The sequence below is a fragment of the Phoca vitulina genome, unplaced genomic scaffold, assembly GCF_004348235.1.
Source record: "Phoca vitulina isolate PV1807 unplaced genomic scaffold, GSC_HSeal_1.0 scaffold40, whole genome shotgun sequence".
NCBI classification, from domain to species: Eukaryota; Metazoa; Chordata; class Mammalia; order Carnivora; family Phocidae; genus Phoca; species Phoca vitulina.
The window spans coordinates 16,337,244-16,365,136 of record NW_022589743.1 but is presented as its reverse complement, the minus strand read 5'-3'; the positions used below and the strand labels follow the sequence as shown (position 1 = coordinate 16,365,136).

Here is a 27,893-nt window from a genome sequence, read left to right as displayed (position 1 = left end):
TAAAATCTTTTTTAAAAAGTGTTTGCTTATTTACTTTATAGTCAAATGACATCTTGGTTTGGTAAAATATACCTATGTAAAACTTAATTTTCCCCAGAATTCTGTATGCATTGCTTTACTTCTTCTGGCATTGAACATAGTGATAGTGAAGGCTGAAGCCTTGCTGGTGAACCTGGGTTCTCTTCTCTGTTCCAAGATCCCACTAAATTCATCCTAACTGAATGTCTTAGACATGGATTCACAACATGTAGTCAAAGGTGCATCCAGCTCTGTTGAGCTTCATCTTAGTCTCCCAGCTCATCTTAGATGACTGGAAAATGTCTAACTCTGGTGTTCCTTCCCCTTCTTGATGAAAATAGTCATTGTCTGAAAGGGTTTCTACTAATGCTATGGCTGTATTCCTCCAAAACTATGTTAAAGAGAATTTTCTGGATTTTTTTCAATTCACCTTCTTATTCATAACTGCTTATAGAAAAATAAAGTGACCATTCTGGTGAGTTCTTAGGATGCTAGCTGAGCAGTTAGAAAAGCTGTAATTCCTCCAACTGAAGAGTGTAAAAGTAGTCCATGAAGATCAAGAGATTTTGAGGGAAGGGATAATAAATTTTGCCTTCTTCATTTTCATTGTGGAAATTGTGAGTGTCATCAATGATGATGTTTTCTTTTCTTTTCTCTTCTTTTTTAATTTTTTAAAGTAAGCTCTAGGCCCAACATGGGCTTAAACTCATGACGCTGAGATCAAGAGTTGTGTGCTCTACCAACTGAGCCAGCCAGGTGCCCCAATCTTTTCTAAGTAATAAAGGTTTTCTGGCTACATCCTGGGGAATTTCCATTGTTGTTATTGTTCTTGTTGTTAAAAATAAAAGTATTGCAATTTTTCCCAATTTAAAACTGGAAGAAAATCTATCCATGAACTATGCACAGAGTAAATAACAAACTGTGCACAGAGTGATTAACAAATTAATGTTCCTAAATAACCCTTAAGTAACATCTATGAAGATCATTTAGGAAAAAGCAAAGACTAACTTGATTTTCTAACATCCCAACAAGTTTCTTACCTTGCAAAGTTTTTCAAAGGCATATTTTTACAGAATTAAAGATATCATTGATTATACAATGAAAAACATCTTTGTAGTATGGTCCAGTTGCCATGATTCAGGTGAGACTTGGAAAAGATTTAAACATCCTTGTGTCATTCCTCTGAAAATATTTCATACTGGTCATCTAAGAGGTGTTGACAAAGCTCAGAAGTAAACTGGCCACTCAAAAAATGTCATCAGGACTGTATAAAGGGCCTTATTCAAGTCTCTTACTGTTTGGGTGGTTTCAAGATTGTGGGATTCAGGGGGCGCCTGGGTGGGTCAGTGGTTAAGCGTCTGCCTTCGGCTCAGGTCAGGATCCCGGGATCCTGGGATGAGCCCCGCATCGGGCTCCCTGCTCAGCGGGAAGCCTGCTTCTCCCTCTCCCACTCCCCCTGCTTGTGTTCCTGCTCTCACTCTCTCTCTCTCTGTCAAATAAATAAATAAATAAAATCTTAAAAAAAAAAAAGTTTGTGGGATTCAGGATAAAATATCTGGGCGCTTATATCAATGAAAAGAACTTGCATTGTCTTCAGTCAATATGGAAAGCTCTTTACTCAAGTAGAAGATCTCTAGCACGACACACACTTTCCCAGTGTAACCACCCATTTTTACCAGTTCATGCTTTAAAGTGAAGGCAGCTTGCAAAGAGTAGCCTGTTAACTCTTTATTTAGTACCCCGAAGAAGGTATGTAGGACTAGTGGATAGCCCTGGGCAATTAGAAGAGCATCACAGATTACATTCTGGTTCTCTTGCAAGCCCAGATGCAAAGACCAGGTCCTAGAAAATATCAATGTCCCTGGACCAACAGAGCCCATTTCTTTACATATTAACTGTGCAAATCCTTTGTGTTGTGAGAACAGTTTCTTGCAGAGGGCTTCCAGAATATCTCTTTCCTGTGGCACTAGATATGAAAATAATTAGAATAAATTTTAAATCACCGGGAAACTTCCAATTCCAACCATGACAAAGTAGCTTGTCCCAGACCAATCCTCCCACCAAAAACAACTATGAAAGCTGTACAAAATAAATAAGAGTGATTTGAAGACCAGAGGAACAATCAATACAAGCACGACTTAAAAGGTTACAATCTTTGATAGACAGGAAGCCCAGGAAGTTGCTTCACATTCACCCCAGCTTTTGGCCTAAGGATACTTTCTATATCGTGTTATGGGTGAATAGAGCCCAAGCAGAAATTAGCAGTCTTACTAGGCTGAGGAAAAAGAGGTTGGAATTCACGGCTGTCAGATACTTACTCAAAAGACTTAAATCTTACAGAGCATATTCTTTGATCACAATAGAATTAAATTAGAAATCAGTAACAGTAAGATGTCTAAAAAATCCCCAAGTATTTGAAAATTGGACAGGAAAATTCTAAATAACCTATCCATCAGAGAAGAATTCATAAGGAAAATTAGAAAAACTTTCAAACTGAATAAGTAAAATTCAACATATAAAAATTTGTGGAATGCAAATAAAGTAGTGCTTAGAGAGAAATATAAAGCTTGTGTTAAAAAGGGAAAAGTCTTAAAATTAAATGATCTTAGTTTCCACTTTAACAAATCCAAAGTAAGTAGAAGAAAGGAAATTATAATCACAGAACAGAAATCAATGAAAACAAACAACAGATAAAATTACCAAATCCATAAGTTGGTTCTTTGAAAATTAAATTAAATTGATAAGCCCTTTACAAGAGTCATCACAAAAAAGAGAAAAAGTACAGATGAACAACAGAAATAAAAATACTGTATCAGTACAGATCTACACATGTTTAAAAGACTAAAAGAGAATGCTATAGGGGTGCTTGGGTGGCTCAGTCGGTTAAGCATTCTAATCTTGATTTTGGCTCAGGTCATGACCTCAGGGTTGTGAGATTGAGCCCCATGTCAGGATCTGTGCTAAGCATGGAGCCTGCTTAAGATTCTCTCTCCTCTCTTTGCCCCTCCCCACTCCTGGTCTCTCTCACTCTAAAAAAGAAAAGAGAGAGAATGCTATAAACAATTTATAAACATTTTTTGCCAATATATTTGACAAATGAGATGAAATGGACAAAATCTATGAAAATAAAACACCAAAACTGACATGAGAAAAAAACAGAAAATCTGAACAGGTCTATATCTATTCAACAAATTTTGTTCATTACCAAAATCTTCCCATTAGGAAAACTTCAGGGAGTTTCAACAGTGATTTTTATAAAATATATAAGGAAGAAATATCACCACTCTTACTCAAACTCTTTCAGAAAATAGGAACAATGAACATATCTCAGCACATCCTATGAGGCTAGAATAATTCTGATTCCAAATCCTGACAATGCAAGAAAAGAAAGCCACAGACCAATATCCCTCATGAACACAGACAAAAAGAATTTCTCAGCAAAATATTAGCAAACAGAATCTAGAAATATATAAATAGAATAATACGACATGACTAAATGGGTTTTTTTTTTTTTTTGGAATGAAAGGTATGTTTAACATTAAAAAAATACCATCCAATATAATTAACCATATTAACAGAAAAAGGTGGGGGGGGGGATATGGTCATCTCAATAGATCCAGAAAAAGCATTTGATAAAATTATTTCCCTAGTACTCTCAGAAAATGAGAAATAAAGGGGAACTTAATCAATATGATAAAGGGCACCTAAGAAAAGAAATACAGAACACTTTCTCCTTAAGATTGAGAAGGAAAATTTTCTACTTTCAGTTCTTGTATTCAACATTTTTCTGAGGTCTTAATCCTAGCCAGTGTAATAAGGTGAAGAAATAAGAGTTATTAAAATTAGAAAGTAAATACTAAAACTTTTTCTATTCACAGAAAACAGGGTTGTTCACATAGAAAATCGATTTTATATTGATAAAAGACTCAAGTCAAAGGAAAATACAACATTTGTATGTACCTGATAAATGGTTTCAAAATAATAGAAGGCAAATTTGACAGAAGTAGAAGGAGATGTAGATAATTTTAGTTGACTATTTTAACATACTTCTCTCACTAACTGATAGACAAAATCTTCAGAGACAGACAACAAAAATCAGTAAGGACACAGTAGATTTGAACAACACAATTAATAAACTTAGCCTAAGTGTTTGTCCCCTTCCACATTTACCAGAATTCTGCCAAAAGTATATAGCAGAAGTAATAGTGAGACTAAGTTATAAAACTAGGTTATAGAAGACTAGAGAACATGTTTCTTCACGCCCTACCCCAATTGCTCACTCTGGGGGAAGCTGCTATTCCATGAGGATACTCAAGTAACTCATGAATAGATTCATGTAGGGAGGAACTAAAGTATTTGACCAACAGCCAGAGAGGAACTGAGGACTGCCAACAACCTTAGTTGCTGGCTTGGGAATAGATCTTCCCCCAGCTGACCCTTTAAATGAGATGGGGCCCATAGCTTGATTGCAATGTAGTGAGAGACTTGAAGTCAGAATCACCCAGCTAAGCCACTCCCAGATTCCTGACCCACTGAAACAGTGACATAATAAATGTTTCTTGATAATTTAAGCTGCTACATTTTGGGGTAGTTTATTACATGGCAATAGGTAATACATCAAAAAAAGCAGAAAGACTGGGGCGCCTGGGTGGCTCAGTCGTTAAGCGTCTGCCTTTGGCTCAGGTCATGATCCCAGGGTCCTGGGATCAAGCCCATCGGGCTCCCTGCTCAGCAGGGAGCCTGCTTCTCTCTCTCCCACTCCCTCTGCTTGTGTTCCCTCTCTTGCTGTGTCTCTCTCTGTCAAATAAATAAATAAAATCTTTAAAAAAAAAAAAAGGCAGAAAGATCAATATAAATTTCCAGTGTTTAAAAATTAAGCAACATATTTTCAAACAACCTATAAGTTAAAATGGCACAGTGGAAATAAAAAATATTTTGAACTAGATGAAAATGAAAACACAACATATTAAACCTTTGGAGGAATCAATGGCTCTAAAATAAATTTCTTGAAAAAGAAAAGATGTAAGATCAGTTACCTAGGTTTTCAGACTTATTGTCAGATAAGAACAGCAAACTACACACACACACACACACACACACACAAAAGTAAAAAGGAAAAAAAATAAGGGTAAGAGGAGATATCATTGCAATTGTAAGAAAAAATACAATAGAGGGGCACCTGGCTGGCTCAGTTGGTGGAGCATGTGACTCTTGATCTCAGGGTTGTGAGTTCAAGCCCCATGTTGGGCGTAGAGATTACTTAAAAATAAAATCTTAGGGGTGCCTGGGTGGCTCAGTCAGTTAAGCGCCCACCTTGAGCTCAGGTCATGATCCAGGAGTCCCAGGATAGAACGAATTTAACTATTTAATTATTTAACTCCCAGCCCCTCATCGGGCTCCCTGCTGGGCAGGGAGTCTGATTCTCCCTCTGACCTTCCCCCATCTCGTGCTCTCTCTCTCACTCTCTCAAATAAATAAATAAAATCTTTTAAAAAAAATCTTTAAAAAATAACAATAGAGAAAATCAGCAATGTCAAAGTTGGCTCTTTTTTTAAAAAAAATTTATTTATTTGAGAGACAGAGTGCACGAGGGGGGGAGGGGTAGAGAAAGAGAGAGAGAAAAACCTGAAGCAGACTCCCTGCTAAGTGCAGAGCCCAACATGGAGCTGGATGCAGGGCTTGATCCCAGGACTCTGAGATCATGACCTGAGCTGAAATCAAGAGTCAGCCACTTAACTGACTGAGTCACCCAGGCACCCCAAATTTGGTTCTTTGAAAAGATCAATAAAATACTTAGCAAGACTTATCAAAAAAAAAGAGGGAAAAATAAGTTATCAATATCCAGAATAAAAAAGACGTCCTTGTGGTTTCTATGGACATTAAAAAGTTAAGAGGTATTTATCAACAACTGTTCAAAAACAGGCAAAACAAACTTATGGATATGGAAGTCAGAAAAATGATTGCATTTTTGTAGAATAATGACTGAAAGAATACATGAGGGAGGCTTCTCAAGTTCTTGTAATGTTTTATCTTCTTGATATGGATATTGATTACATAGAGGCATGTTCACTTTGTGAAAATTTATCAAGTGTGTATGGCTTCTGCACTTTCTTGTACATATGCTATATTTTAATTTTAAAATTTTACTTAATAATAGGACATAGAGGTGAATATTTTAAGTGCTTATATTAGGGAAAAAAAGGATTAATACTGACTTAAGCATCTCAAGAAACAGGAAAAAGGACAGCAAAATAAACCCAAATAAAGAACAAGAGGGGCTCCTGGCTGACTCATTTGGTAGAGCATATGACTTGATCTCAGGGTTGTGGGTTTGAGCCCATGTTGGGCATAGAGTTAAATTTAAAAATAAAAACAGATTTAAAAAAAAAAAAAGAAGAAAGGTTATTATACAAACAAGAGCAAAACCTAATTTTAAAAAGAAACATACATACAATAGACACAATAAATAAAGTCAAAAGTTGGTTCTTGGAAAAGAATAATGAAAACAATACCAATGTGAGTCTTCCAGCATGCCTGGACAAGAACTTAAAAATAGAAAAAGTACAAAAAATCAATATCAGGAATTCAAAACAAGACATCACTAGAGATCCTGCAGACAATGAAAAATTGTAAGAGATTATTATCTTTTTTTAAAGATTTTATTTATTCACTCGAGACACAGGGATACAGAGAGAGAGAGAGAGAGCACGAGCAGGGGGAGAGGCAGAGAAAGAAGCAGGCTCCCCGCTGAGCCAGGAGCCGGACGTGGGGGCTCGATCCCAGGACCCTGGGATCATGACCCCAGCCGAAGGCAGATGCTTAACCATCTGAGCCACCCAGGCGCCCCGTAAGAGATTATTATGAACAATTTTATGTCACTGAATTTGAACACTTAGAAGATACAAATTTCTAGAAAAATATAACTTGCCAAAATTGACTAAAGAATAGAAAAATTGAATACTGTAATCTTTAAAGAAAGTCCATTTAGCAGTCAAAAATATCTCCACAAAGAAAACTGTAGGAAAAAATGATAAATATGACTTCATTAAAATCAAGAACATCTTTTCATCAAAACAAAACACAGGGAGTGGGAAAAGTCGTGCAATGGGAGAAGAGATTTGCAACATAAACAACACACAGAAGACATGTATTTAGATTTTTCTTTTAATTCCTACAAATCAATAAGAAAAAAAAGACAAACCAAAAAAAGATGCTTTAAGCAACATTTCTTAGAGAAGGAATTTCAAGTAATCAATAAGCATATGACAAAGTTCCCAACTTCATTAGTAACCAAAGAACACATAAATGCAAATTAAATTTATAATAATACCTATAGGTGCCTAGAAGACAGGCAACATTTAAATGTGGCCTATTTAAAGTTTTTTAAATGTTGCCTATCTTGTATGGCTGAGGATGTGGAAGATTGGGTAAGCATGTAAATTGGGAAACATTTTGGCATTATCAACTGAAGTTAAAAATACAAATACCCCAGGGTGCCTGGGTGGCTCAGTCAGTTAAGCATTTGCTTTTGGCTCAGGTCATGATCCCAGGGTCCTGGGATAGAGCCCCACATCGGGCTCCCTGCTCAGTGGGGAGCCTGCTTCTCCCTGTGCCTCTGCCTACCGCTCTGCCTACTTGTGCTCTCTCTCTCTGTCAAATAAATAAATAAAATCTTTCAAAAAAATACAAATACCCTATGACCCAACAATTCCACTTGTGCTCAGGAAATAGATGCAAATGCCCACAGGGTGTCTGAAGCAGCATTCTTTATAACAGATCAAACTGGCTATGACTCAAATCAACATAGCAGTAGAATTTATAAATAAATAGTTGTATGTTCACATAGGAATATTTTATTGCAAGGAAGATTAATGAACTATACACAACATCTAACAAATATAATCTTGAATGAAGAAGCACCACAAAAATAATATATACAGTGTGGTTCCATTTTAATAAGTTCGAAAATAAGCAAAACAAAGCTATATTTTTAGGGATGAGCACATAGAAGATAAAATTATAAAGAATGGTGAAAATGTGACTAGCATAAAATTAGTATGGAGGTAACCCAGGGTGGGGATGTGACCAGGAAAGAACACAGGAGATTTTTAGGGTGCTACTGATGATTTATTTTCTGATTTGGGTGATAGATATACAGCTATTTATACACAACTGTTTCATTATATTGTTCATTTAGTTTCATGTTCATTTCTGTAGGCATATTTCACAATCTTAGAAAAGCACTGGTTGAAAGAAAAGAAATAACAAATACTGGAAAAGAATGAACCAAACTGGGGCGCCTGGGTGGCTCAGTTGTTAAGAGTCTGCCTTCGGTTCAGGTCATGATCCCAGTGTCCTGTCAAATAAATAAATAAAATCTTAAAAAAAAAAAAAAAAAAAAGAATGAACCAAATTAACTTTATTATGGTGTGCCTAAAAAACCAGGAGAAATAACTGAAAAGCTATTCCAATTACTAAGATAGTGGGTTGATATAGTAAATATAGTAACTGTAGTATTTTCCTATATAACAGCAATTCATAGAATACATAATGATAGAACAACTTCATTCCAAAGCAACAAGACTTGGAATTGCTAGAAATAAATCTCTACAATAAATATTCAGCAACTCAAGTGAACACTCAGGTTTTAGAAACTTCTCATAATTTGGCTTGGGTCAAGGGAAAGTCTCCATGTAGACTTATAGTCTAAGTTATGTGTTCCAGGCCAGGTCACTATGGGTGTCATTGTCTATTGTGTTTATAGGTCATTCAGGAATTTCTAAGGAAGGGGAGCTCCCTCCCTAAGTTTGGGCTAGGTTGGGACACTCTGAATCCCTTTGATGTAATATTATTTTAATAGGTCCTAAATACCACATTTTCTCATAAAGAAGTTAGTGAAAATATTTTAGAGTGAAATACAAGACAGAAGATTAACATATAAGATACCTAAGAAAAGCAAACTGTTTTAAAAGTGCTTATTTCACAAAATAAGTAAATTTTATGTTCTCTTAGGGAAAAAGCCTGAAATAAGGATATAAAAGATGAGATGTCAGACTGATCAGACTGATATGGAAATACCAGCTACTGAAATTATAATTCCTTAAAAATATAATTTACCAAAATCAATTCGAGGAAACAAAAAGCCTGAGTAGTCCTTTAATTATTAAAGAATTAGAAATAGTAGTTACAAATCTTCTCACAAAGGGCTCAGATACTTTTACAGGCAAGTTCTACCAAAATCTCAAACAACATATTCCAATTTTATATAAATTTTTCTGAAGGATAGAAAAAGAGGAAATATCCCCAACTCATTCTGCTTTCACTGTTATTTTGATTCAAACACTAAATAAAGAAAGAGAGAGGACTATTATTAGACCCTACAATGCATGAATTTAGATGCAAAAATTCTGAATAAAAAATTAGCAAACTGAATAAAAGTGTATTAAGGAGATTAATACTCCAATATCCAACTGGATCTGTTCCAGGAATGCAAAAATTGTTTAATATAAAATATTAACATGTCATTTGTTAATTAACAAATGAAAATGATAAACATTTGTGACAACAGAAACAGAACATGCGTTTGATAAAATTCAATATTCATGATAAAAAGAAAAATCATTTACTAAACTAGGAATATCATGGAACTTCCTTAATCTAATAAATGGTATATTCAAAAATACCTAATGCAAACCTCAATTTAAATGAGAAAATCACAGAAATATTCTCTTTAAGATCTGAAGTAAGGGATGCCTGGGTGGCTCAGTTGGTTAAGTGTCTGCCTTTGGCTCAGGTCATGATCCCAGGGTCCTGGGAACAAGTCCTGCATCAGGCTCCTTGCTTGGCAGGGAGCCTACTTCTCCTTCTGCCCTTGCCCCTGCTCGTGCTCTCCCTCTCTCTTGCTCTCTATCTCTCTCTCTCTGACAAATAAATAAATAAAAATCTTAAAAAAGAAAAAAAAAGATCTGAAGTAAGACCATTTCCATTTAGAATTATACCCAAAGTCCTCATGGGTTCATTAAGACAAGAAAAAAATTAAAAGCAAAAGATTAGGAAAAAACTAAAATCATAAGGAAACAACATTTTAAAATCAGTATACTGTTTATAAAGAACATAAAAAGAATCTAGGGACAAATCATTGAAAATAAAGAGAAAGTTTAGCAAGGTGGCCTAATATAAAATCAACTTGTAAAATCAGTTGCATTTCTACACACCAGCAACAATGATAAATTGAAACTTTTAAAGAAAAACATCATTCACAACAACAAAAAAAGTAGAAGAAGCTAGTAATAAAGGTAACAAATGACTGACAAAACTAGTACAGAGAAATTTATAAGACTTTAAAGACATTAAAGAAGGGCACCTGGGTGGCTCAGTCAGTTAAGTGTCTGCCTTCAGCTCAGGTCATGATCTCAGGGTCCTGGAATCGAGCCTTGCATCAGGCTCCCTGCTCAGTGGGGGATCTGCTTCTCCATCTCCCTCTGCCCTTCCTCCCTGCTTGTGTTCTCTCTCTCAAATAAATAAATAAATCTTTTTTAAAAATAAAGACATTAAAGAAGTTCTAAATAAATGGAGAGACTTCCTATGTTAAAGAGGACAAAGATGGACTGATATAAATATGTCATTTCTTTCCCAAACTATCTATAGATCTATGTAACTGCAATCAAAATCCTGCAAGGTTTTGTTTTTTTGTTTTTTTTTGTTTTTTTTTTTTTGTGGCAGTTAATTAGATTCTAAAATCTCTAGGAGAGAGTAAATGACTAAAATTACCAAGACACTCTCAAAGAAAAAGAATGAAAGAAAGTTTATCCTGTTGGATACTGATTATTTAGTATGAAATTACAATATTAAGACAGTACAGTGTATTTAAGGACCAGTAAATTGACTGAGGGTACATAAAGAGATTCTAGAAATAAGAGTTATATATAGATATATTTAATAATATGTTGGTGGTGGCATGGCAGATCAATGGGTGAAAGTGGAACTATTCAGGGACCAAAAGAGGATTTGGATTCTAGAATCTGTAAGTTACATTGACAAATCATAAGAAAAAGACAAAAGCACTATAGAAAAATGGGCAAAAGACAGAATGGGCATTTCTTAGAAGACTTACTTATGGGCAATAAGTATAAGAAGAGATGCTTTACCAAGTTAATAACCATGGAAATACATACCACAGAGAGATACCATTCTGTACCAACTTGAGTGGGAAGATGAAGGATGGTGAAAAGAAGAAAGATGAGATTTGACAATTGGAGAAGATAGAGGCATTTCTAATATACCGTTGATAGGACTGAAGTGACTCATCTACTCTGAAAAATAATCTGACATTATCTTAGTACTTGCAACTCACATACCTCCTGACTCAGCAATTCTACTTCTAGTTGTGCACCCAAGAGACTCTCTTGCAAATATGCACCAGAAGACTGAAAATGAATATTCAAGGTAACACTGTTCAAATAGCAGAAAACAACATGTTGCCCCCAAACGATAACAAAAACAGATAAATTAGAGATGCTGAGTATTGATGGCATTTCTCCAGTAACTGAATTCAGCTGTGCATGAGGCTGGGTCTCAATCTAGACATTCCAGTGACGTGATCCACTTCTCTTTTTGTTTAAACTAAACTGTTACTCTTACTTTCAATTAAAGCAGTTCATATTACACCAAGAAAAGTCTAATCAAAATCTAAAGAATTAGAGTCTGATATATTCAATGACTAAGAATACCAAAGAATGCCTGTTAACACCCACATGAGCTCTGATGACAAATTTCAAGATGGCGCTGATATGAAGAAAAGGAGGTTGGAACATACTTACACCAACAAGTCCAAAGAAGCCAGAATTAGGATACAATCAAGATGGCAGAGGATTAGGAGACCTTAGTTTTGTCTGGTGCCAGGAACTCAGCTACATAGCTATCAAATCATTCTGAACACCTGCAAACTCAACTGGAGATATAAGAAAAGAATAGCTGCAACTCTACAAATATAAAAGTGACCACTTTCTGCAAGGTAGGAGGTGTGGAGAAGTGAATTCAAGGTGATATATGGGAAGATGAACTGTGGGGGAGGGAGCATTCATCAGCCAGCTACCAAAAAGTGATATAGCAGCGGAGCACAAAATCAGAACTTTTAGAAGTCTGCTCCAGTGAGGAATGTCCTGGCCTGAAAGGCACCCAGGTGGCAAAGTGGGTGGACTCCTAGGTGGGACAGTGTGGTCTCAGGATCCTTGGGGTGACAGGAAGACCAGGGGGGACTGAGTGCAGCAGAGTTCCCAAGCATCGGAGCAGGGAAGCCGGCTGCAAACAGTGGGCCCAGGAGTGGGCTTTCAGCTCAGGGTTGCCATAAACAGCGAACCACCTCTGAGCAGGGGCTCAGCAAGACCCCCACCTTCCTCCCCCGGGAGGAGCGGCTCAGGAGTGCACCACAGGAGTCTTCAGGGTTTGGAGACTCAAAGCAGGGTCTTGTGCCTGAGATAGAAATGCTCGGTCACAGGCCACGTGAGCATGGAGTACAGACTGAGACCAAGGAGACAGGAGTGATTGACTGCTTTTCCCTGAGGGTGCACTGAGGAGTGGGGTCCCAAGCTCTTGGCTCTGGGGCTGGAGATTGGGAGACCACCATTTTCATTCTCATCCTCTAAAGACATGTGGAAAGCTTCAGAGAACAAAAACCACATAGAGCAAACTGGAGCCGCTTACTTAGCTTGGCCCCCCTGGCAAGGGCAATACAATTCCAACTGGGGAAAAAACACTTGAGAATCAAAGCAACAAGCCCCTCCCCCAGAAGATCAGCAAGAACATCCAGCCAAGACCAATTTACCAATCAACGAGAACTGCAAAACTCCAGCACTGGGGGAATATAGCATATAGAATTCATGTTTTTTCTGCCATGATTCTTTAGTCTTTCAATTTTAATTCTCTTTTCTTTTTCCTTTTTCAAACAATTTCTTATTTTATCAACTCGTTTTTTAAAATATTTTTTAATTTTCATTTTTACAGTTGCATTCTATCCCTTCGGTATTTAATTTTATTTTTGTATATATATAAGTTTTTCTTTCTTTGCAATTTTGAGATGTAGTTTCTTCTAACAAACTGACCAAGATACACTCAGGATATAGTGTATTGCACTGTTCTGTTCACCTGTCTGTTTATATCCCTTCTTTTTTTGTTGTTGTTTTTTCTCTTTTGTTTTTTCTTGTCTTTTAATTTTCATTTTTACAGTTACAGTCTATCCTTTCATTGTATTTAATTTTATCTTTGTACATATATAGGTTTTTCTTTCTTTACAATTTTGGGATCTAAGTTTTCTAACAAACGGACCAAAACATAGGATCCAGTGTATTGCTCTATTCTGTCCACCTGTCTGATTATATTGCCTTTTTTTCTTTTCTTTAAAAAAAAAAAAAAATATATATATATATATATATATATATATATATATATATATATATATTGGTTTTGGGTCTCTTCTGGTTTGCTTAGTGTATATTTCTCTGGGGTCGTGGTTGCCATTTTTGCATTTTGTTCTCTTGGTCATTATTCTTCTCTGGACAGAATGACAAGACAGAAAAACTCACCTCAAAAAAGAGAACAAGAGGCAGTACTGACTGCCAGGAACCTAGTCAGTATGGACATAAGTAAAATGTTGGAACTAGAGTTCAGAATAACAATTATAAAGATACTAGCTGGGCTTGAAAAAAAGCATAGAAGACAAGAGAATCCCTTTCTGGAGAAATAAAATAACTAAAATTGAATCAAGTCGAAATAAAAAACTCTATTAATGAGATGCAATAAAAAATGGAGGCTCTAAGTGCTAGGATAACTGAGGCAGAAGAAAGAATTAGTGATATAGAAGACTGATGATGGAGAGTAAAGAACATGAGAGAAGGAGAGATAAACAATTACTGGATCATGAGGGGTGAATTCGAGAGATAAGTGATACCATAAAGTGAAACATTATTAGAATAATTGGGGTTGCAGAAGAAGAGGAAAGGGGGGCAGAAGGTATATTGGAACAAATTATAGTGGAGAACTTCCCTAATTTGGGGAAGGAAACAGGCATCCAAGTCCAGGAGGCACAGAGAGCCCCCTTCAAAATCAATAAAAATAGGTCAACACCTGACATACAATAGTGAAACTTGCAAATCTCAGAGACCAAGAGAAAATCCTGAAAGCAGCTGGGGACGAGAGGTCTGTAACCTACAATGGTAGAAACATTAGATTGCCAGCAGACCTATCCACAGAGACCTGGCAGGCCAGAAAGGACTGGCATGATATATTCAGGGTGTTAAATGAGAAAAACATGCAGCCAAGAATACTTTATCCAGCTAGGATGTCATTCAAAATAGAAATAGTGATAAAAAGCTTCCAGGACAAACAGAAACTAAAAGAATTTGTGATCACCAAACCAGCCCTACAAGAAATATTAAAAGGGATCCTCTAAGCAAAGAGAGAGCCCAAAAGTAACATAGACCAGAAAGGAACAGAGACAATATACAGAAACAGTGACTTTACAGGTAATACAATGACACTAAATTCATATCTTTCAATAGTTACTCTGAATGTAAATGGGCTAAATGCCTCAATCAAAACACACAGGGTATCAGATTGGATAAAAAAGCACGAGCCATCAATATGCTGTCTGCCAGAGATTCATTTTAAACCCAAAGACACCTCCAGATTTAAAGTGAGGGGGTGGAAAACCATTTACCATGCTAATGGACATCAAAAAAAGCTGGGGTGGCAATCCTTATATCGGACAAATCAGATTTTAAACCAAAGACTGTAATAAGAGATGAGGAAGGAAACTATATCATAATTAAAGGGTCTATCCAACAAAATCTAACAATTGTAAGTATTTATGCCCCTAACATGTAAGCAGCCAATTATATAAGCCAATTAATAACAAAATTAAAGAAACACATCAATAATAATACAATAATAGTAGGGGTATTTAACAACCCCCCCTCACTGCAATGGACAGATCATCTAAGCAAAAGATCAACAAAGAATTAAGAGATTTGAAAGACACACTGGACCAGATGGACTTCACAGATATATTCAGAACATTCCATCCCAAAGCAACAGAATACACATTCTTCTCTAGTGCACATAGAACATTCCCCAGAATAGCTCACATCCTGAATAATACATCAGGTCTCAACAGGTACCAAATATTGGGATCATTCCCTGCATATTTTCGGACCACAATACTTTGAAACTAGACCTCAATCACAAGAGGGAATTTGGAAAGAACTCAAATACATGGAGGCTAAAAAGCATCCTACTAAAGAATGAATGGGTCAACCAGGAAATTAAAGAGGAATTTAAAAAATTCATGGAAACAAATGAAAATGAAAATACAACTGTTCAAAACCTTTGGGATACAGCGAAGGCAGTCCTAAGAGGGAAGTATATAATGATAGAAGCCTTTCTCAAGAAACAAGAAAGGTCTCAAATATAAAACCTAACCTTACACCTAAAGGAGCTGGAGAAAGAACAGCAAATAAAGTCTAAACCCAGCAGGAGAAGAGAAATTATAAAGATTAGAGCAGAAATCATTGAAATAGAAACAAAAGGACAGTAAAGCAGATCAACAAAACTAGGAGCTGGTTCTTTGAAAGAATTAATAAGATTGATAAACCCCTGGCCAGACTTATTTAAAAAAAAGAAGAAGAAGAAGAGGGAGAGAGAGGGAGACAGAGAAAGGACCCAGATAATTAAAATCATGAATGAAAGAGGAGAGCTTAAAACCAACACCAAAGAAATGCAAACAACTATAAGAACATATTATGAGCAACTATATGCCAAAAATCAGGCAATCGGAAAGAAATGGATGCATTCCTAGAGATGTCTAAACTACCAAAACTGAAACAGGAAGAAATACAAAACCTGAACAGACCCATAACCAGCAAGGAAATTGAAGCAGTCATCAAAAATCTCCCAAAAAAGAATCCAGGACCGGATGGCTTCCCAGGGGAATTCTACCAAACATTTCAAGAAGAATTAATACCTATTCTTCTGAAACTGTTCCAAAAAATGGAAATGGAAGGAAAACTTCCAAACTCGTTTTATGAGGCCACCATTACCTTGATCCCAAAACCAGACAAAGACCCCATCAAAAAGAATTACAGACCAATATCCTTGATGAACATGGATGCAAAAATTCTCACCAAAATACTAGCCAATAGGATCCAACAGTACATTGAAAGGATTATTCACCACGACCAAGTGGGATTTATCCCTGGGCTGCAAGGTTGGTTCAACATCCACAAATCAATCAGTGTGATACAATACATTAATAAAAGAAAGAACAAGAACCATATGATCCTCTCAATAGATGCAGAAAAAGTATTTGACAAAGTACAGCATCCTTTCTTGATCAAAACTCTTCAGACTATAGGGATAGAGGGTACATACCTCAAAATCATAAAAGCCATCTATGAAAAACCCACAGCAAATATCATTCTCAATGGGGAAAAACTGAGAGCTTTCCTCCTAAGGTCAGGAACACGGCAGGGATGTCCACTATCACCACTGCTATTCAACATAGTACTAGAAGTCCTAGCCACAGCAATTAGACAACAAAAAGAAATAAAAGGCATCTGAATCGGCAAAGAAGAAGTCAAACTCTGACTCTTTGCAGATGATATGATACTTTATGTGGAAAACCCAAAAGACTCCACCCTCAAACTGCTAGAACTCATACAGGAATTCAGTAAAGTGGCAGGATATAAAATCAATGCAAAGAAATCAGTGGCATTCCCATACACCAGCAACAGGACAGAAGAAAGAGAAATTAAGGAGTTGATCCCATTTACAATTGCACCCAAAACCATAAGATACCTAGGAATAAATCTAACCAAAGAGGCAAAGAATCTGTACTCAGAAAACTATAAAATACTCATGAAAGAAATTGAGGAAGACACAAAGAAATGGAAAAACGTTCCATGCTCATGGATTGGAAGAACAAATATTGTGAAGATGTCAATGTTACCTAGAGCAACCTACACATTCAATGCAATCCCCATCAAAATACCATCCACTTTTTTCAAAGAAATGGAACAAATAATCCTAAAATTTGTATGGAACCAGAAAAGACCCCGAATAGCCAGAAGAATGTTGAAAAAGAAAAGCAAAGCTGGCAGCATCACAATTTCAGACTTCAAGCTCAATTACAAAGCTGTCATCATCAAGACAGTATGGTACTGGCACAAAAACAGACACATTGATCAATGGAACAGAATAGAGAGCCCAGAAATGGACCCTCAACTCTATGGTCAACTAATCTTCGACAAAGCAGGAAAGAATGTCCAATGGAAAAAAGACAGTCTCTTCAACAAATGGTGTTGGGAAAACTGGACAGCCACATGCAGAAGAGTGAAACTGGACCATTTCCTTACACCACACACAAAAATAGACTCCAAATGGTTGAAAGACCTAAATGTGAGACAGGAGACCATCAAAATCCTAAAGGAGAACACAGGCAGCAACCTCTTCAACCTCAGCCGCAGCAACTTCTTCCTAGAAACATCGCCAAATGCAAGGGAAGCAAGGGCAAAAATGAACTATTGGGACTTCATCAAGATAAAAAGCTTTGGCACAGCAAAGGAAACAGTCAACAACAATGTAAAATGCAAAAATACTGAATGAGATGGTGCAGTGACAAGCACCAATTTTGACACACGTGTGAGAAAATTATTTTCAAAAATAGGGGTTGTGGAGAGCCGTGTTCCATGGGCTGGGGCCCCAGAACCGCCCACCACTCACCGCGCCCCAACACCAGGCCACCTGCTGGCGATTCACCGGCCAGGCTCTCGCTGTCTGAGTCAGCAAAGACCTTGGCCAGCTCCTGGTCGGACATGTCGGTCAGCTCGGTGAGGTCCAGGAGGTCAAAGTGCACCTCCAGGGAGGAGACGCTGCTCAGGGGCTCTGCAGGGCGGGCGGAGGGGGCTGCTCATAATGGGCACAGTCTGTCCACCCAGGGACCACCTTCCCTCCCCCTGCCGCCGCCGAAGCCCCGGGGAAGAACCAGAGCTCTGGGTAGAGCCCTGCGGGGTCAGGGTAAGATGGGGCAGAAGCCCCATCCCCCCATCGGCTCTCCACACTCAAGACTGAATGCCTTCTGGGTCCCCCATTTTGCAGATGGTATAGCCAAGGCCACAGAGCCGGAGCTGTAAGAGCCCAGCACAGCACCCCTCCCCCACACACACCTGGGGGAGTGTTTGGACAGGATGTGGACCTGACCCTCCATCCCCCAGGGGCTCACGGTCCCTCCAGAGTACATGCTGGGCAGGTCAGCTGTACTTAGGCCTCCTCTCTGTGACCTGCAGGAGCCCCGGGGCTGGTATTGGGATGCCCACCTCCTCCTCGGCCGTGGGTGAGCAGTAGCTCTCCCCTGCCCCGTGGGCCAGGGTGCCCAGGGCTGCCTGTGGTCCCTCCACCTCCTGAACGGTTTCTGCAACAAAGATGGAAGGTGTTACCTGGGAGGAGAGATGCCGGTGGGGAAGACTGGAGTCTGTGGCTCACGGAGCCCTCCTCTGAGGCTCCGGGCAGCGACCAGGGTTGCCTGGGGTGGTCTTGGGCTGGGGTCCCAGACAAGGGCCACTGGGTCCAGGAGGAGGGGAGTGTGCAACACTGTTACCTGTCTCTACTTTCAGGTCCAACCAACCGGCCCATGTCACTTTTGCATTTCCTTGCCTTTTGGGTCTCTTTGATCCAGAATGGGCCCTGCTTGCCTGTCTGTCCTCTGTGGATGCACTTACAAAAATGCACGTTATTCTGTTTGAATGCATAATGATTTATTTTCATAGTAAAAGAGACTGGGGGATATTCAAAAGAAAAAAAAAAAAGAAACAGTCAACAACAAAAGACAACTGACAGAATGGGAGAAGATATTTGCAAGTGACATATCAGATAAAGGGCTAGTATCCAAAATCTATAAAGAACTTATCAAACTCAACACCCAAAGAACAAAGAATCCAATCAAGAAATGGGCAGAAGACATGAACAGACATATCTGCAAAGAAGACATCCAAATGGCCAACAGACACATGAAAAAGTGTTCCACATCACTCAGCATCAGGGAAATCCAAATCAAAACCTCAATGAGATACCACCTCACACCAGTCAGAATGGCTAAAATTAACAAGTCAGGAAACGACAGATGTTGGTGAAGATGCAGAGAAAGGGGAACCCTCCTACACTGTTGGTGGGAATGTAAGCTGGTGCAACTACTCTGGAAAACAGTATGGAGGTTCCTCAAAAAGTTGAAAATAGAGCTACCATATGATCCAGCAATTGCACTACTGGGTATTTACCCCAAAGATACAAATGTAGGGATCCAAAGGGGTATGTGTACCTCGATGTTTATAGCAGCAATGCCCACAATAGCCAAACTATGGAAAGAGCCAAGATGTCCATCAACAGATGAATGGATAAAGAAGATGTGAGATATATATATATACAATGGAATATTATGCAGCCATTAAAAGGAATGAAATCTTGCCATTTGCAACGATGTGGATGGAACTAGAAGGTATTATGCTGAGCGAAATAAGTCAATCAGAGAAAGACATGTATCATATGATCTCACTGATATGAGGAATTCTTAATCTCAGGAAACAAACTGAGGGTTGCTGGAGTGGTGGGGGTTGGGAGGGATGGGGTGACTGGGTGATAGACATTGGGGAGGGTATGTGCTATGGTGAGCACTGTGAATTGTGTAAGACTGTTGAATCACAGACCTGTACCTCTGAAATGAATAATACATTATATGTTAAAAAAAAGAAGATAGTAGGAAGGGAAAAATGAAGGGAGGTAATCGGAGGGGGAGACGAACCATGAGAGACTATGGACCCTGAATAACAAACTGAGGGTTCTAGAGGGGAGGGGGGTGGGAGGATGGGTTAGCCTGGTGATGGGTATTAAAGAGGGCACATATTGAATGGAGCACTGGGTGTTATACGGAAACAATGAATCATGGAACACTACATCAAAAACTAATGATGTAATGTATGGTGATTAACATAACATAATAAAATTTAAAAAAAAGAAATGAAATCTTGCCATTTGCAATGATTTGGATGGAACTAGAGGGTATTATGCTAAGCGAAATAAGTCAATCAGAGAAAGACAATTATCATATGGTCTCACTGATATGTGGAATTTAAGAAACAAAACAGAGGATCATAGGGGAAGAGAGGACAAAATAAAACAAGACGAAATCAGAGAGGGAGACAAACCATAAGAGACTCTTAACCATAGGAAACAAACTGAGGGCTTTTGGAGGGGAGGGAGGTGGGGGAATGGGGTAACAGGGTGATAGATATTACAGAGGGCACGTGATGTAATGAGCACTGGGTATTATATAAGACTGATGAGGGGTGCCTGGGTGGCTCAGTCATTAAGCATCTGCCTTTGGCTCAGGTCATGATCCCAGGGTCCCGGGATCGAGCCCCGCATCGGGCTCCCTGCTCGGCGGGAAGCTTGCTTCTCCCTCTCCCACTCCCCCTGCTTGTGTTCCCTCTCTCGCTGTGTCTCTCTCTGTCAAATAAATAAAATGTTCAAAAAAAAAAAAAAAAGGACTGATGAATCACTGACCTCTACCTCAGAAACCAATAATACATTATATGTTAGTTAATTGAATTTAAGTTAAAAAAATGAAAAACAAACAAAGAAGTCAGAATTAAACTACCTGGAAAGTGATATCTCAGCTGCTCATTTTCCAAATTCTAAACAGATTTACTACAGTATAATGGAGATGATATTTGTTGTTGGAAGATCATCTTTTCTGTCCCAGGAAAATCTTAAAACAAACAAACAAACAAACAAAAAACCACATTCTTAATTTGCCATGAGAGACCCTCCCCCCATCTAACTAATGCATAGCATATCAAAAGTCTGCTTAGATTTAACCCCTTTTTCCCAATAGAAATATTGTTAGATATTGTGGTTAGATTCCTAGGTCAGACACAAATTGCAATTTTATATTTTATTTAAGTTTTTTTTTTTTTTTTTTTTGAGAGAGAGAGAGCTGGGGAGGGGCAGGGGGAGAGAGAGAGAGTGAGAATCCCAAGCAGGCTCCACGCCCAGCACAGGGCCTGATGTGGGACTGGATCACACGACCCTGAGATCATGACCTGAGCTGAAGTCAAGAGGTGGTAGCCTAACCGACTGAGCTACCCAGGCACTCCTAGGATTTTATTTTTAAGTAATGTGTACACCCAACATGGGGCTCAAACTCACAACCCCATGATCAAGAGTCACAAGCTCTGGGGTGCCTGGGTGGTTCAGTCGGTTAAGCATCCGACTCTTGATTTTGGCTCAGGTCATGATCTCAGGGTTGTGGGATCCAGTCCCACATCAGGCTCCACGCTAGGTGTGGAGCCTGTTTGAGATTCTCTTTCCCTCTCCCTCTGCCCCTCCCCTGCTCTCTAAATAAATAAATAAAATCTTTAAAAAAAAAAAAAGTCAAATGCTTTACCAACTGAGCCAGGCAGGTGCCCCACAAATTGCAATTTTAATGCCTTTTTTCAACATCTTTTTTTTTTTTTTTTTTTTTGAGAGAGAGGGAGAGAGAGCACAGGGGAAGGGCAGTGGGAGAGGGAAAGAGAGAGAGCAAGAATCTTAGCAGGCTCCACACCCAGCAAGCTGGAGGCGGGGGTCCATCTCATGACTCCAAGATTATGACCTAAGCTGAAATCAAGAGTTGGATGCTTAACTGACTGAGCCACCCAGGCACCCCACAAATTGCAATTTTAATACATTTTAATCCTTGATGCTGCAGGAACACACTGTACCTGGAATGAAAATTAATAGGAAAAACGCATTAAGAGTCATCGAATACATTGCCATGTTCTTGGGTTCACTTTAAAGGCAATTAAAATTTGAAGATGAGATAGCTAGTGAAGGACTGCTGAGTTTTGCAGATTCTAAGAAAGAACCTTGCATTTTCAGAGATTTTAAAGTTGCCAGTGCAGTCTAACTTTATTTGAGGCTTCCCTTTTCCAAAATCAGATAAAATACCAGCATTATTCTTTTTCTTAATCACTCCAACTTAGGGTTACATTTTGGCCCCCAGATGGAGAGACAGAAGAGGAAGAGGTAAGGGGGTGCCTGGGTGGTTCCGTCAGTTAAGTGTCTGCCTTCAGTTTACAGTCCGCGTTGGGCTCCCTGCTCAGCAGAGAATCTGCTTCTCCCTCTGCCCCTCACACCACTCGTGTTCTCTCTCTCTCACTCCCTCTGTCTCTCTCTCAAATAAATAAATAAAATCTTAAAAAAAAAAAGAGGAAGAGGGAAGAGGTTTTAAGGGAAATAAATAGAAAGGTGTAAAGACAGATGAAGGAAATGTAAATAAAAGAGGCAAGTGGTCCTGACAGAAAGAAATGGTCAGTTACTGAAACTGAGCTCAGAAAGAAAAAGGATTCAACAGGCTTTTTCACTGGAAGTGAGTAAAGAGATGGTAGGGAAGAAAAATAGGGTTAATTGGATCTTTGTACCAGCTTGTGCTATTGACAGAAGGTAATGCGGCTTCTGTATGGAAGAGCTATCTTCTAAGTGGGTAGAGGAAAATAAGAGAGTGAATGATTGATTGTATCCACTAGACATTAGTAAATTAGGTGTTGAAATGTGAAGCCTATGATGTCACCCAAATCCCAAATGAAAACCTACCTGCCATCCTAGCCCTATGGGGCCTCCTTCCTAATCTCCCTTCCTCACTTGGGTTCGCAGGCAACATGTTGGAAATCCATTCCTTCATGGTAAACTGTCGCACATTGTTGTCTTTCACATGCCAGGATTCTGGCTCTTTAGCAAACACTGCACAGCAGAATGGCTCTATTTTGAGGGCACAGACATATCCACAAAGATGCCCTTCATCATATACTTCAAGGAATTTGCATGCGTAGTTTATCTCCTTCTTCTCCTTACAGAAGTGATAGACAGGCAACTTTCTAATGGATTTTTCTATTTCTGAAACTAACTTGTTAAGATCACTCACTTCTCTTTTAAAGCCAATTACTTCATCCCCATTTAAACCAATAAACAAATATCCCCCATCAGTATTTGAAAATGCAGAAATATATTGAGGGAGAATCTCTTTAATGCGTTGTAACAACTTGTCTGTTGAGAAGGCTTTCATTTCAACATGTGTGGATTCAGTAAAGGGGAGTTTTTCTCTGTACCTAAGTTGTGTCCTGTTAAAAAAGTCATCAGCCAAGGCCTTCACGTTACTCTCTACTTGTGCATTCTGCTTTGGAGACAATTTAGATCTATACAATCTCCCCTTAGTTTTGTTCTTGTCTGTGAGGAACTCCAATGTAGCAGTGGCATCCATGATATTTGTACATGTTACATCCCTTTTGTACAAATTCGACTTCAAGGTGGCAATCCGTAAACCAGAGGTTTTTGAGCTCCATGATTTGACAAAAATTAGAAAATATTCACCTTGCTGCATAAAGTCTAGGTATTTATGAACAGATGGAAGAATATTTCCAACAGAACTTTCCAAATCTAATCCTATTCCATCTTTTGGGTAACTATAGTTTTCATTCTCAATTTCAGCCTTGATCGCTCCCCCTCCAGAATTCAGCAAAGCAATCATAGCTTGTAAGATGTTTTCATTCTGCTTTTTTCGAAGTTGACAATCTTTCATTTTTTTCCTATTTTTCTCCCCAAGAGTGACTCTTCCCACACCTAAAATCAGCTCAGCAGAGTTAGTTTTCATATCAATACTAATGTTCATTTTCCCAGTAGCCATTCAATTTCCAAGCAGAAATCCTTTCCTGTAAAAAGAATTAAAAAGACAGAGCCATGAGTATAGAACCTGAGCAGGAGACAGCAAATTCTGTACTGTGAGGCAAATCCAACAAAATCCTTTGCTGTGTATATTCCACTGGATGTTATGGAAAGGGTACAGGGTAAAGTCTTTTTTTTTTTTTTTTTTTTGGACAGATTTTGAGCTAAGACTATAATAATTTTTACTTCTGTGAAGTTTTCAATTTTTTCCCTAAGATTCCACTTTTTTCAAAGTAATCTCTATACCCAATGTGGGGCTCAAACTTACAACCCGGAAATCAAGAGTTGCACACTCCCCCATCTGAGCCAGCCAGGTGCCCCTCAATTTATTTATTTTATTTATTTTTAATTTTTAAGTAATCTCTACACTCAATGTGGGGCTTGAACTTACAACCCCGAGATCAAAAGTTGCATGCTCTATAGACTGAGCCAGTCAGGCGCCCTGAAATTTTCAATTTTTTTTTAAATTTTCTATTTTTTTGCCATAGTTTTATATGATCCTCTTCTAATTGTTTTAATCTCATCTTTATCGGTGTTTATATCCCCTTTCTAATTCCTAATATTATATAATTTTCTTTCTCCTTTCCTTAAATAAGCCCCTCTGGGAAGCTTATCTATGTTTTTGATCTTCTCAGTGAACCAAATTTTATATATTACTTATACTTTTATTTCATTTTATTTTTAAAGCGATTTTATTTATTTGAGAGAGAGAAAAAAAAACAACAATGAGGGAGGAGTGGAAGGAGAAGCAGGCTCCCCACTGAGCAGGGAGCTGGACAAGGGGCTAGATCCCAGGACCCCGAGATCATGACCTGAGCCAAAGGCAGACACTTAACCAACTGAGCCACCCAGGCACGCCTTATACTTTATTTTTAATAATTCCAACTTTTACCTTAATTTCCTCCTTTTATTGGGGAGTCCTTCAGGAAAATTCTCAGTTGGGGGTCTAAAGACATCCAGCAATATGCCATGTTAGTAGTTTTTCCGTCTTGCAAGCATGAATTAGATTCACAAATTTTGGCCAATTGATCTTAAGCAAGGTGGGCCAAATTACTGTACCCTCTTCCTACCAGAGATCCATATTTTCAGTGAGGTAAAATTCTTATATACAAGATGTCTGTTTTAGTATAAGTATCCCTAATCCATTAGTTCTCTCCCTTTTCTGTGTATTGGGATCACAGCTTTGCTACAGATGACCTAAAGACAGTTGAGAGGAGAGTCCATCACAGGTAGTAATCACTATACTAGACTAGGAAAGGTTATAAAGGGGTCAAAATATTCATGTCTACTGCTGCTGGACCAGTATCCTACAGAGGTTCAGCTATAAGCTGTGAATGTCACCTCTGTCTCTATAAATTCCTGATCATTCCTGAACAACTGTTATGAATTGAATGTTTGTGTTCCTCCAAAATTCATCTCATCCTAATTAAGACTCCACCTATTATTGTAGAGCTATCTATTTCTCCTAGAATTATATCAAATCTTTGGTTTATATAATTAGGAGCTCTGATGTTTGATGCCCACATGTTTATAGTTACTACAACTTCTTGGTGAACTCATCCTTTTATCATTATATAATGTCTTTGTCCTTTATAACCACTTTTGATTTAAAGTCTGATTTGTCTGATATTAGTGTAGCCACCTCTGTTCTTTTGGTTACTATTTGCATAGAATAACTTTTCCATCTTCCATTTTCAACTTATGCATGTCCTTAGATCTAAAGTGAGTCTTTTGATACAGGTGGCCAATGGTCACATGAAAAACTGCTCAACATCACTCATCATTGGGAAAATGCAAATCAAAACCACAATGAGTTATTACCTCACATCTGTCAGAATGGCTAAAATAAAAAAGACAAGAAATAACAAGTGTTGACAAGGATGTGGAGAAAAAGGAATCCTTATGCACTGTTGGTGGGAATGTAAATTGTTGCAGCCACTGTGGAAAATAGTATAGAAGTTCCTCAAAAAGTTAAAAATAAAAATACCATATGACACAGTAATTCCACTACTGGGTATTTACCCAAAGAAAACAAAAACACTAATTTGAAAATATATACGCACCCCAATGTTTATTGCAGCATTATTTAAAATAGCCAAGATACAGACATGACCTAAGTGTCCATCAATAGACAAAAGGATAAGGAAGATGTGGTACATACACACACTGTAATATTACACAACCATAAAAAAGGATGAGATCAAGTCATTTGCATGGATGGACCTAGAGGGTTTTATACTAAGTAAAATAAGTCAGACTGAGAAAGAAAAATACTATATTATTTCATTCATATGTGGAATCTAAAAGAAAGAAAGAAATAAACAAAAAGCAGAATCAGACTTGTAAATACAGAAAACTGATGGTTGCCAGAGGGAAGGTGATGGGGGGAATTGGTAAAATGGGTGAAGGGGAGTGGGAGATACAGGCTTCCAGTTATGGAATGAGTAAGTCATGGGAATAAAAGGTACAGCATAGGGAATATAGTCAATGATATTTTAACAGAAGGTATGCTGACAGATGGTAGCTGCACTTGTGGTGAGCATAGCATAATGTAGAAACTTGTCAAATCACTATTTGGAAACCTGAAACTAATGTAACATGTATGTCAACTACCCTCAAATAAAAAATTTTTAAATAAAAATAATATAAAATAGGGGCACCTGGATGGCTCAGTCGGTTGTGTCCAACTCATGATTTCAGCTCAGGTTATGATCTCAGGGTTTTGGGATCCAGCCCTGTGTTGGGCTCCATGCTCAGCAGGAAGTTTGCCTGAGGATTCTCTCCCTCTCCCTCTGCCCCTGCCCTTGCTCACACTCTCTCTCTCAAATAAATAAATAAATAAATCTTTTAAAAATATATAATATAAATAAAGTGCATCTTTTGTAAACAGCATATAGATGGGTCCTGGTTTTTAAAATCATTCTACTAATCTATGTCTTTTGCCTGTATAGGGTTACCCATTTATATTGAAAGTCATTACTGATAGGGCAGGACTTACTATTACCATTTTGTTGTATGTCTTCTGTAGGTGTTACAGTTTTTTTTTGTTCCTCATTTCCTCCCTTACTGCCTTCCTTTGTGTTTAACTAATTTTTCCTCATAGTTTGCCTTAGGGTTCACTCTTAGTGTTGTACTTTCTGTGGGTTTGGACAAATGTATAATAACACATATCCATCATTATACTATCACACAGAGTATTATCACTGCCCTAAATATTGTCTGTGCTCTACCTATTCATCTTGTCCCAACTCCCAATCCCTGACAACTATTGATTTTTTTTTTACTGTCTTCATAGTTTTGCCGTTTCCAGAGTGTCACATAGTTGGAATCACACAGTATGTAGCCTTTTCAAACTGGCTTCTTTCACTTAGTAATATGCATTTAAGGTTCCTCCATGTCTTTTCATAGCTTGATGTCTCACTCCTTTATAGTGCTGAATAATATTCTATTGTCTGTACTACAGTTTATTTATCCATTCACCTGTGGAAGGACATCTTGATTACTCCCAAATTTTGGCAATTATGAATAGAGCTGCTAAAACATCCATGTGTAGATTTTGTGTGGATATAAGATTTTAACTCCTTTGGGTAAATACCAAGGATCAAGATTGAGGGATTGCATAATAAGAGTATGTTTAGTTTTATAAGAAACTGACAAACTGTCTTGCAAAGTGGCTATACCATTTTATATTCCCACGTGCAATGAATAAGAGTTCTTGCTGCTCTATATCCTTGTCAACTTTTGGTGTTGTCAGCGTTCTGGATTTTAGCCATTCTAATACGTATGTAGTGGTATCCCATTGTTTTAATTTGCATTTCATTGATGACATATGATGTGGGACATCTTTTCATATGCTTATTTGCCATCTGTATATCTTCTTTAGTGAGACATTAAGGTCTTCAGCTCATTTTTTAATGGGGTTGGTTATTTTCTTATTGTTGAATTTTAAGAGTTCTTTGTGTATTTTACAGGAGTCCATCAAAATCCTAAAGGAGAACACAGGCAGCAACCTCTTCGACCTCAGCTGCAGCAACTTCTTCCTAGAAACATCGCCAAAGGCAAGGGAAGCAAGGGCA

General features: G+C 38.1%; 1 protein-coding gene across 1 annotated transcript in view; it reads right to left on the bottom strand.

Annotated features, from left to right (window-relative positions):
* Positions 1-1,586: 1,586 nt before the first annotated feature.
* SLFN12 (schlafen family member 12) overlaps positions 1,587-27,893 on the bottom strand; it is a 71,509-nt gene continuing 45,202 nt past the window's right edge. The window contains exons 2-4 of the mRNA XM_032429250.1: positions 22,741-23,804; positions 17,791-17,952; positions 1,587-1,984 (exon numbers count right to left, since the gene is read on the bottom strand). Of these exons, the coding sequence (XP_032285141.1) occupies positions 1,587-1,984; positions 17,791-17,952; positions 22,741-23,779 (1,599 nt within the window). The 5' untranslated portion in view covers positions 23,780-23,804. The remainder of the gene's footprint in view (positions 1,985-17,790; positions 17,953-22,740; positions 23,805-27,893) is intronic.